Genomic DNA, 12345 nt, shown 5'->3' with positions numbered 1-12345 from the left:
GTCATTCATTTACACGTCTGATGGTTTTTCGTATTCGCAACTGCGAGTACGTTTCATGTAACTGCTGTTAAATTGAGGTTTCATCTGTGGTTTCAGATCTAGCAATACCAATCTCAAAATACGTCTGTTTAAAGAAGGAAGTCCAAAAAACGTAAAACTGTTTTGTAGTTCCAACTAAATATTTGTACACACGAGTTATAACTTCCAGAAAAACTAGGTATTTTTGTCAGTCCACAGATAATGGCAGTTACGAATATGACCAGCTCTATAAATTTTAGCTGTTAGACACTTGAAGACAGACGTTAACTATACAGTAGCAATCAACTTCTAGTTTTTCAGGAATCAGTGTTATGTGCGAAATGAAGACTTTTTTATAGCCTTCTAGACATAGCTCTAGTAGAGACAGTAGGAAAAAGATTAAAATAATTACAATATGAACAGAGCATTTAACCAATCACTCTTCTCGCTCTCCATGAAAGAGGAATTAACACTTCTACACAGTAAAACTGGAAGTACCCTATTCTCTGCACTTAACTGGTCTGAAGGCTATGTTAGTGAATATAGACAAAAAAAACGAACAGTAATACTGTAGCCAATGAACATCTGTATTTTTAATGGCTCTTTAACACTACCTTATCTACTTGCTTATAGCCTGCTGCTTTACTCGCTTAGGCTGTAAGCTCTGCTCAGATTTTTTTTTTTTGTTTTTCCATTCATCGAATTTTTATTTTGGTCACAAATTACAACAACTAAGCTTTTCACTCTAACGACGGCCATAGAATCATGGTCTTTCCGAATGTGCTTCTGATCAACAAAATATTCCGTTAGCCTGAGTCCAAGATTGTTATTATTCATGGATTTTGCGTTCCTAAGGTGATATTTCCTTAGAGACTCTCATCCCTTTGTATCTAACTGAGAAGGGAAGTCCAGTTATCACAGATTTATCTTCAACAAATGTTTACTATGACGAAATATTTAATTAAAAATTTTCATTCCCCTTTCACCCCCATATTTGTGGAATATCCAAAGCTCTCTTCCGAAACGACGCTTACAGTATAAGATCAACAACTTTTGCAATTCAAGTTTCTATCCTTATGGTTTGGACTGAGTGATGACGAGTCATTGAGTCAGTCAGTAAGGCCACTGCCTTTTATATGCTGAGGTCGTTACTGCAGTATCTGTTTTGTAGTCAGTTGCCTTAATATATAGAGTAACGGCGACAAACTTAGTTACATAAATTACGAAGGGAAATATACAAAAGAAATTCCAGTCAGATTTTGATACCCCTTTATTATGTAAATATCGCTACATGTTGTTTGCTGTTAGTTCGCCAGCCTGCTCACTATGTGTAGACTGCATGACACAGGGATTCAGACCGTCCCCCATTTCAGAGGCGCCATGGTTTTCCTTTGAGCCAGCGAGCTGCATCACGGCGTGCGGCTGCTCCATTGGCGATGACGTCACGGCGCCACTGTGCGGCTGCGACCAGCGACTCGTCCTCCAGGGCGACGGCTGCCTGCTGCACCTGATGAAGGTCACAAGGATAAGGTGAAAGCTTAGTGCGGCAAGAGTACAACGGAAAAGGAGGGATGAAATACTTTATCTCAATAAAAAATTGTATGATGTCCATGTGTCAATGACCGCATTTATTTATTCGTATTACTGATGGAATGTTGCATGACATATAAACATAAAACTGAGGTAAACAAGTAATTATTTCTCTTTAGAAACCAGCGTAGACCCCCTCGCCTGGTGCTGTGACACCTATATCCTCTACAGTTAAATTTATTCACTCTCCTGAACATGTAATTACAATGCTATCAAAACATGTATGAGTATGATGTATGCTTATAGAAATTCATGATTATATCTTCAGATTAACTAGCATTTAGGTAACAGCAATAATATTTTTACTTTATTATAATGATGTGAAATGCAATGATGTCTTTTAATGTTTTACTTGCAGCATAGACAGACATGATCTATCCATAAAACTGTCTAGTTTAATGTTTCTGACTCTTATAGGACCAATTTGTTTGCCTTCCTCTCTCCCACACCCATGTGTGTGCGTGTGTGTGTGTGTGTGTGTGTGTGTGTGACGTTAGTGATGTCGTCATTATGTACAGCTCGCAAATGCTCTCTCTCCCAACCATAAGGAACACATGAGCAGTACAATCCCCTCCCGCCACTCACCTTCTCCAGCAGTTGGTCGTCGCGCATCTCCAGTATGGCCTGCCTCAGCAACTTCCTGGCCGCCTGCTTCTCACCTGGCCTGCAGGCACAAAAAGTGATATCAGACATGGGTCGAGCAGAACAACGTTTTGGAATTCAGTGTCATGTCGGTATCAGAATCAAGATACATGAATTAACGACCCTAATAGACTATACTGTGGAAATAATCGAATGGGATTTTGTTGGATGAATCACATGAGCATATGCATACTGTCGTTTAGGTGAAACGAAATTCGGCTATAGTGCGATGGATAAATGCTGATGTACAACATGGGGAAACTGGGGTGCTCCATGATGCTGAGAGACAGATGTTTATCTATAGTCATCCACTGGCAGTATTGGTTTAAACTGGGCATTATATAACCACCAAGTGACTGTGCATATAACCCCTTTACTTTCCGATAGTTATATGACATTTAAATTTTCAGCTATTTTAACTGCTTTGTTCTAAATGGAGTCATTTTTTTGAAGGAGGAAATTCAGTTCTGTTACTCCATCAGGCTAATGGGCATTCTGTTCTAAATGTGGTGGCTTCTGTTCCTAGCCAAAATTTGGGCAACAGGAGTTGTGTGGGAGTGCGGAAATAAACGACTTACTGTTTGTCAAACACTTCCAAGCTGAAATGTAATAGATGTTTCAGTGTAACAATTTCTGTATTACAGAACTTACCTGCATTTTTTGATGATAGTTTTACTAATATTATTGTACATTTATAAGAAAACTTTATTATAATTATTTATTTCATATCACTTTGCATATCGCTCCTTGATCAGACGTTTCAATGCAACATAACATTATACTTATGCCTCTCACTCCATGCAACTTTGCGATCAATTCGAAACTGCACATGCCAGAGACAGGATGATTAATGGGCAACTTCAGTGGCGGATCATTCGTGAGTGCAAATACTAGTGACATGATACTCTACTCGAGTGAAGTTTCTAATGTGGCTGGATGTTGAACAACTTGGAAATCTTTCTACGTTGAAACATATAGACAGAAGCCATGCAGGCAGATGGGCTAGCAACAAGAGTTAATTAGATTCCCTGTAAAGTCAAGAGAAGCGCACACCCCTTATTTGGTCATCAAAGTTCATCTCACATTACCATTACTCACTAGAATTTTTTGTTATTATGATACAGCGCTGATGCTGTCTCTCTGGAGAAAGACGCAGAGAAACCGGTGAGGAAGAAGACGCCTGCACCCACCTGGAGAGGAGATTTGCGCCACGGCTGAGGAACTGGAGAGCGGCTGGAAGGGTGTGTCGGCGCTGCAGCAGCCCCTCCAGCAGCCACTGGAGGTGCTCTCTCCGGAAGCCGCCCTTGGCTCCAGTGGCGGTCAGCTCCAGCAGCCTGCACAAAGGGGGCACTTTACACTCACAGTCTCGCACTTGAGGATACACGATTCCTTACAGGTCTACACTTTGTAACTCTTCAAGTACAGTTCGGATACGACCTCTTCATAATAATCTTCATTAGTTTGCTCCAGATGTTCATGATATCCAAACTGAGAAACAACAGTAAAGGAAATAGTCCAAGATCAAAACGTGAATGCGAAAAAAATGCATGCAGTTAATATTTTAACTCCAACTGAAGAACGAGAAGTTTTTTAAGTCGTTAGCTTATGACCCATTTAAACTTGTAGCGCATGTTGCTGGAAGCTGGAACTGGGTTGGAAGATAAATGAGTAGCACCTCACCGTCACACAGATAATGGTATGACATTGTACCTACCGTAGCCCGTCGACTAACTGTGAGCAGGTGGCGCCGAGCACGATGTCGTTCAGCTCAGAGACGATGTCGGTAGCCTGATACAGATCCATGAGGAAATTGTACGCGTTTTCCCCACCTTGCTGTGCACCGTAGCAGTAGACGACTCGTTTCAAGTCTGGTCCCACCCTGCAAAAATGTAGGATGGTTGAAGCTACAACTTGAATTTCTTGATGCAGTACTGCTCAAATTCTAATAAGGATCTCCGTTAGGAATTTTTTTTTTAACAGTAGCAGTGTAAGTTTGGTAAATGTGTGATCTATCGTACGATGATATAACTTACAGGTTATGGAAGAACGAATTTCGGTACTCATGTTGGAGGTCCTGTCTAGCACATATCATGTGCGAGAGGCATTCAATACGTCACGCAACACAATTTTTTTCTCGGACAGTTTCGGTTGAAAAACTGCGGAATTTGTTGTGAGACATTGTGGGATATTCCCACTTCAGCCCCTATAGTTTCATGAAGTTCCGATAGGTCGCAGCACTATATGCGCCCTTCAAAATGGCGTCTGTAATGGAGATGCACTCCAAGCAGAGAGTTGTCTTTAAGTTTCTACAGCATCGCAGATACTCATAGGTGCTCGGAGAATGCCCACGATCTGGCAGTGAACAAAAGCATGTCGAGGCCTCTGTCATCATTGCAACAAAATGGTGTCATCCTGTCCGATCTCCCGCATGCCGGCCGGCCGTAGAGGGCTGTGACTTTTGTAATGTTGGAACGAGCAGACACTCTTACTTGAGGTGATCGATGGATCACAATCAAACACCTCCGTGACAATGCAAAGCCTTACACAAATCTACATACCCGAGAGGAACTTACAAAACTTCATTGGACTGTTCTTCCATCCACTCCGGATTACGCATTGTCTGACTTCCAATTGTTTGGCCTCCACAGGAAGTATTACATTGGTGATGGGGAGGCTAGTGATGCAGCAACAAGTTGGCTCTGACATCAACCAGTAGAGTGGTAATATATGGGCGTACTGGCTCTCCCAATAAGGTGGTGTATGGCTATCGCATGGAGCAGAGATAATAGAGTAAAATCGGGTTTTGTAGCAAAAAGAGTGGAGAATGATGTGTGATATATGGAATCCTGAATAAAGCCAATCAGTTTTTCAGAAAAATTGTGTTGCATTACTGAACTCCTCTCGTATAATTGTTGTTGAAAGTCTTATTTTAAGCTGGTCCTGTAACTGTACCACTTCTGATGCTCTATTCTATGGTGTATAAATCATTCTCCAGAGACGTCTGAGTAGCGATATCTTGTAGCGTATGGAGTCCTTTACAGCAGATTCCTACTATTGTACAGTAAAGTAAAATACATGTATCTATTGAAAGGTAAATACCGCTTTTCGTTGATGGGTAAGTGACATCTGAGGGCTCTATGACAGGTTCTTTCTCGCTCTGAGTTAGATTGCTTACGGTTTATAACACTGGTTATTTATTGATTTTACAATTAAAAAATGCTTATGACAACAGTGATAAGTACTTATTTCTGATTTTTAAAAAAGTTTAAAATTTGTATTACTGTTGAAGGCTAGAAAATAAGGGAGTGCTGTTTACAGTGCAAACTGTCTTATTGGAAAAGGTTGCCTTATACGTGACTGACGATGGATGTACTGAAAGAATGGATTTCGGTATGAAATAGAGCATTTAAAATTATGCATGCTTTATTGTAGCCAAATGTAGGTGACTTTTTCAAAGACTGTGATTTTCTTTCATTCTAATTCAATTACATGAAGATCAGGACATAAGTTTTAAAATTATGTTTAGTTCAAATTGTACATTGAATTTGCAGGTCGAGATGGTACTTTGTTGAGAGAGATCTCTATCACCGCCCTCCGCCACACACCGTTAGTTTGCTTGCGGAGTATAAATGTAGATGTAGATGTAGATGAGATAAGTTCTGATACTAGCCAAGATCGGCGGCTTGAGTGGCCGAGCGGTTCTAGGCGCACAGTCTGGAACCGCGCGTCCGCTACGGTCGCAGGTTCGAATCCAGCTTCGGGCATGGATGTGTGTGATGTCCTTAGGTTAGTTAGGTTTAAGTAGTTCTAAGCTCTAGGGGACTGATGACCTCAGATGTTAAGTCCCATAGTGCTCAGAGCCATTTTGAACTAGTCAAGATCGTCGGCAGTCAATGTGTTACACAAATGGACAAAGAACTTCGAGCGGGTCACTTACTGGTTGCTGGAGTTGCCAGGTGCAGCCATGAAGTGTTGCAACTGCTCGTACATGGAGTTGAGACACGACGGTTCACCATAGTTGCACGCGATGCTGACAATGACGGCCCGCAGAATGCGAGTCGTGTGGTCCTCTCCAGGTTGCTCGTGGTAGCGCAGCAGGATCGCCATGTGATGGATCAGGGACAGTGCAAACTCCTACCAGTTTTTATTACAAATAGATGAAAACTAATGGAGACGCTTGAAGTACAAGGAAAAACAATGCATAAGGAACTGTAGCTATAGGCTGAACAAAAATTATTTCATGAAGCCAGATTTAATAATACACCAGTAAGTGCAAAGAGAGTACAGTATTTCAAAGGTTAGTGGTGCCACGTTGTGAGGCCTCACCTTGAAGTTCTCCGCCGCGTCTTCGTCGATAAGAAGCTCGAGATTCCGCAGGACTCCCGGTACGGCCCTCCACGGGATGTAGCCGTACTCGAAGCGCAGGTAGGAGGCGAGCTGCAGAGCTGTGCCTGCAGGCAGCAGCTGTGCCGCACCTGCCAGGCTGGCGGCGTCGTCCAGCAGCTGCGCACGCGCCACAGCTGGCACCACCAGGGGGTCCCGCAGCAGCTGCGCCGTCACCAGCGCCCAGTTCTGCTCGTCGTAGTTGACCCGGTAGTAGCCTGCACACAACACGCACTGGTGCACTCCATCACGCAAGAGCAGTCAGCTGCAGTCCAAAAAACGTTAGTATTTAGCATGCATACTTTTCAATTAGTTGTATTAATAGCACCCGTGGTAGTACTTTTGTGTTGTTGCACTTGTTGTTATTGGTCTTATTTTTCTTGTTGTAGTTGTTTTGTAGGCAAGTAATATGGTCCAACATGTCGAAAATTTTCTTCTTTTTCAAACGATGTAAAGTGTGAAGGGCAACAATACTGCAATGAGGTTTTTCTTTATTGATTCATTTATTGCATATCGGAAGACCTGTTGCCTATTTTAAAAAGTAGGTTGTACATTTTACAATTTTACATGTTAATACATTGTTCCATATTTTCTAACTTTTTTCCTCAAGCAATAAAACAAGTGTAACAATAATGAAAAAAGGAATATAAAATGAGGGAAAGAAAACAAGAAAGAATTACAAATTTAAGAAGAAGCTAATATATGATCGGAGAGGTTTTTAATACAAGAAAGCGTCCCACTACCTGGCTGTTCCAGATGTGGGAGGGCATCGGAACAACTTTGAGCCACTTCTTGATGTAATAATTTACCAACAGCCGTATGATTTGTAGAAGTTTATTTTATTTTATGAACTTCTATGTGCTACAAGTTTAGGCATTACACTGATGCCGTCTTCAGGACCCACTCGTCATAGTAATGTCGAAACTGGAAGCACATAGAAGTTTGTCAAACAAAATAAACTTCTACAAATCATACTGCTGTTGGTAAATTATTACATCAAGAAGTTCATCCCAGCCATCGTCCCACGATCCATAATGGATCAACGAAGATAAGAACTTTGAGCCAGTCCAAAATGGTGAAGTAATTACGTAAATCTAAGTACAAAGATATTAATACGTTATTTACAGTTTTTCAATAAATGTAATAAATTAGTATACATTTCTCATATTAACTGTGGTGTCTTGAGGTTTTTGTTTTGGCTGGTGGTGATTTCATGACGTTTTAGATGTGTTTTCCTTACCATAACATTGGCACATATATCAAAAGAAACAGTGTGCATGTACCAGGATTGCTGCTACAATATGCTTGGTGACTAAAAGGATATTGTAATGATACAGCAGTGGTTTTATAAGTCTGGTAAAAAAAGGAAGGAAAAAAGTTTGTTTCGTAAACAACTCATCTTTCTTCTCGACATAGTCTCTGTTTCGGAGATATACTGGATAAAGTATCCAGTGATCCTCCAACTGTTCATCCCATCGAAAAACAGGGTTTCTCAAACTCTGCAAAATATTCGTTGACTGCAACTATCACTTGCTCATTTGATGAAAACTTCTTCCCAGAATGGCCAAGTTTCAAGCTTTCGAATAGGAAGAAGTTACTAGGGTACGTCTGGTGAATAGTGTGGATGAGAAACTGAGTAAAAGCCCAATTCATTCAACTTCGTCACTGTTATTGCTGATTTGTGGGATGGTGCATTAGCCTGATGAAAGAGCGCTTTTTGCTTGCGAAATTGGTCTCTTCGCAGCCAATGCAAGTTTCAGACGATCCATCAATGAAGCATCATTGGGTGCAGATACGTTTTTCAGTGAGGATTTTTCCTATAAATCCCCCCCTCCCCCCCCCCCCCCCCAAAAAAAAAAAAAAAGCAGTGGCCATCCTACCAGCTGCTCTTTGCCTTCTTTGGCGCACTTTCACTTGCCTTTGGAAGTTGTTTTCACTGCCGTTTTGACTCTGGTGTGCTATGATTAATGGTCACAAAACTGTGTAAAACGTCTTGAGGATAGCGATTAAACAACGCCAGACATTGTGTTGAAATGTTCTGTCGGATGCTTTTTGGTCGACTGTGAGCATCACGGCAGCCACTTTGTACACAGCTTCTCCATAGCCAAGTCTCTGTGCAGGACATTATGCGTTCGCTTAGATGAGAAGCCTACAGTCGCAGGGAGCTCACGAATTTTTATTTGACAGTCCTGCATTACGATATTATGGATTCTGTAATGGTTTTGCCGGCCGGAGTGGCCGTGCGGTTCTGGGCGCTACAGTCTGGAACCGAGCGACCGCTACGGTCGCAGGTTCGAATCCTGCCTCGGGCATGGATGTGTGTGATGTCCTTAGATTAGTTAGGTTTAATTAGTTCTAAGTTCTAGGCGACTGATGACCTCAGAAGTTAAGTCGCATAGTGCTCAGAGCCATTTGAACCATTTTTGTAATGGTTTCCTTTGAGTGACCAGAGCTCGTTCGGCTCTGCTGTTTGTATCACCACGTTCAAATTAATGAATCATAGAATAAATGGTCTACAGCGATGGTGTAGAGTCCACGCGAAATTCGTTTTGATTTGTGTAGCAGTCCAACCCTTCAAAAGAAAATGTTTAACAATAGCCCAGAGCTGTATTTTCTACAGTTTCAATTGCAATGGATACAGTGCTCAGTTCAGAATCTGTCAACAAGAACTGTACACCGTTCATTGTTGGAATTCTTCATGCAATCCTTGGAGTAATCAAGCCTACATACTATGAAGACGCAACAAAAATGTTCCATTTTTTCATGGAAATTAACCAGAATTATCAAACCGTCCTCATAAATATGTTGTGGATACTACTACCTTACAATATGTCAAAACCAACAGGTCTGCACGTAGACATTGATGGTTTCGCAAAACTTAAGGCAAACTACCATAATTCGACTGGCCTTCTAAATCGCCCCATTTTAATCTCGTACAAAATACCTGACACAGTTTTGGAACAGTGGGAGGAATGCAGCGATCATTAACCCAGCAATGTGTTAATTCTATACAATATTCTATGTAACATAATTGTCAATAAGTGTTCTCATTCGGATGCGCTACACCAGAAGAAATTTGTGGACTTAACTTCCCCACTGAATTGAGGCCATTACTAAGGCTAGAAGCATTGTTGCATAGTATAAGTGTGAAGTATCCTAGGGGTGGCTACATTCTCGTCTAGTGTTTGTATTTAATAAACATCATCCACAACCCTGTTCCCACTTCTCCTAAGGCCACAAAATGATCGTTCAGTTGTCATATCTTAGATCCTGTCGCCGTATCTACTGTGATTTCACCGTTTTTGTGTTAGTTCCGGCATTTACCCTATTGTGGAAGCAACCATCACGATATAGTCAGTGCAGAACGAAACTTTAAATTTTCTTCGATGTGTTTGATGTAATGGTGCGAACGATGAAGATGAAAAGCTTTCTTCATGGAGTTAACATACGTCCATCTCACCTTCAGTGACATGGTTTTATGCAGGCAAGGTGGGCAATATGCACAGTACAGACTTCTGATCAAGCTGATATTTCCAGAAACCATATATGAAGAGAGGAGGGACTCATTTCCTAAAACTCTTTCAGTATGACAGAACACCAATAGAATGAATTTTTACCTACAGTAAACATAATTATACTTGACAAAACATTTCGCAACAAAACTGTATCAAATTAGAAGTTTCAGAAGTTAATTATGAGTCTGACAATAATAGAACATGGACTCGCACTCGGGAGGGCGACGGTTCAATGCCGCGTCCGGCCATCCTGATTTAGGTTTTCCATGATTTCCCTAAATCGCTCCAGGCAACTACCGGGATGGTTCCTTTGAAAGGGCACGGCCGACTTCCATCCCTGTCCTTCCCTAATCCGATGAGACCGATGACCTCGCTGTCTGGTCTCCTCCCCCAAACAACCCAACCCAACCCAACCCAATAACAGAACATGATACAAACTCTGCTAGATATGTGTTATAGACACAGCTTAAGTCAAAGAGCAGAGCAAACAAAATATCAGTGAACTGTAGGAGGATGCATGGAAACACTTTGGCAATAGCATTTCTGAGAAACATAGCTATGACCTCAATGGGGGACATGACCAATATGATTCATCCAGTTTATGAGATTAATTGCAGCAAAGAATCGCCATAATGTGTGCTCTGTATAACCAACCAATGAGTTGTCAATGTAAGATGAAGATTGATATCTTCAGATAATGCTGACAAAAGTTAGCACATTGCATATACAGTATTAATGTATTAATGAGGTGAGAGTACGAGACACCCACCAGTCACGTTCATGTTGAGGAGTAGCCAGTCATCTGGCTGGGCCACAGCTGGCACCACCAGCTCAGAGTCCAGCAGCCAGAGCCGTGGGGCAGTCGCTGAGTAGTTGGCCTCAGAGCGGGACATATAGCTGATGGGCACTGGCCACACGGCGTCCACTTGTGACAGGTATGGTGACTGCAAAAGCACATGGGAGGTGATATAAGGCTGCAGTGGACCACCATAGGGACAGCTGAGTAGACCTCCGTAGGAGGTGGGAAAGTCAAAGCACCTGTGATATGACAGCTGACCCGTCCGAGTAGTTCCTGGAGACGGAGATGAGCGGGAAGCCGCTCTGCTGTAGCCACGGCTGCACCACAGAGGACAGGGAGCCGCCCTCTGGCAGGGAAGATGCGGGTGACTCTGAGTCCAGGGCCGCCAACAGCAGATCCTCCCACACGTCCATGTTCTTGCTGTGGGAAATCCATTAGCTCTGTCATCTACAGACGATGAAATAAAGCTAAAATCTGTTTATTTGAATATTTTTTAACACTAAACTGAAACGGTCACTCCAACTGAGTTAATTATCCTTGTAGGTGAAATGGTTCAAATGGCTCTGAGCACTATGGGACTTAACTACTGAGGTCATCGGTCCCCTAGAACTTAGAACTACTTAAACCTAACTAACCTAAGGACATCACACACATCCATGTCCGAGGCAGGATTTGAACCTGCGACCGTGTCGGTCGCGCGGTTCCAGACTGTAGCGCCTTATAGGTGAGACGCAGGCTGAGAGCACACTTTTAAAGACAGAGATGGGTTCAAAAATATTGGGGCGTTTAAGGTAGACTCTATGTGAGAGAAAGTGTAATGACCACCTCTTTCTGCGCTCTATGTGAGACAAAGTGTAATGACCACCTCTTTCTGCGCTATCAAGTATTTGGTTTCACCACTAATATTAGCACAAGTAAGTTGGTCACTTTGTCTGCATTCACAGGGGTAATTTTAAATATTGTTTCAACTTCTCTAAGTGCCAAATTATGTCCCATTATTGTGAGATAGGCCACCTTTATCAACATCATTTGATGTATTTTTGACAATACAGAACAGTATCACGTGTATTCATTGAAAGTACTATTACGGCTCTAGTGTGCAGAGCTGAGGTATTGGGAAAACATAACCATCACTCTAATAATTCTCTGCGGTGGCTTCCACATGCCTATGAACTGTGTTTTGTATCATTACAAATGCGCCTACATATAGGAGACAAACTGAACTGTGATACTGTCTTTTAGAGGAGACTGTGTAAATTGTATTGTGTTTGGCTTATTAGTATTCCAGATACGTCTCTTCACTGTTTCAATAGAAAATTTCTCAGAATTATTGACATTAAGTAAACGCTAACAGCTAAAAGCTTTATTTAATGGAGTATGCAAGAAAAAGGCTACATT

General features: G+C 41.8%; 1 protein-coding gene across 1 annotated transcript in view; it reads right to left on the bottom strand.

Moving 5' to 3' along the window:
• Nucleotides 1–1270: 1270 nt before the first annotated feature.
• Nucleotides 1271–12345, bottom strand: part of LOC126252338 (aminopeptidase N-like) — a 29910-nt gene continuing 18835 nt past the window's right edge. Inside the window, exons 10-17 of the mRNA XM_049953225.1 lie at nt 11187–11367; nt 10918–11092; nt 6577–6851; nt 6188–6384; nt 3965–4129; nt 3441–3584; nt 2194–2272; nt 1271–1525 (exon numbers count right to left, since the gene is read on the bottom strand). Coding sequence (XP_049809182.1) covers nt 1388–1525; nt 2194–2272; nt 3441–3584; nt 3965–4129; nt 6188–6384; nt 6577–6851; nt 10918–11092; nt 11187–11367 — 1354 coding nt within the window. The 3' untranslated portion in view covers nt 1271–1387. The remainder of the gene's footprint in view (nt 1526–2193; nt 2273–3440; nt 3585–3964; nt 4130–6187; nt 6385–6576; nt 6852–10917; nt 11093–11186; nt 11368–12345) is intronic.

Source organism: Schistocerca nitens, chromosome 4, assembly GCF_023898315.1.
Source record: "Schistocerca nitens isolate TAMUIC-IGC-003100 chromosome 4, iqSchNite1.1, whole genome shotgun sequence".
NCBI lineage: Eukaryota > Metazoa > Arthropoda > Insecta > Orthoptera > Acrididae > Schistocerca > Schistocerca nitens.
This window is presented reverse-complemented; position numbering and strand designations above follow the sequence as displayed.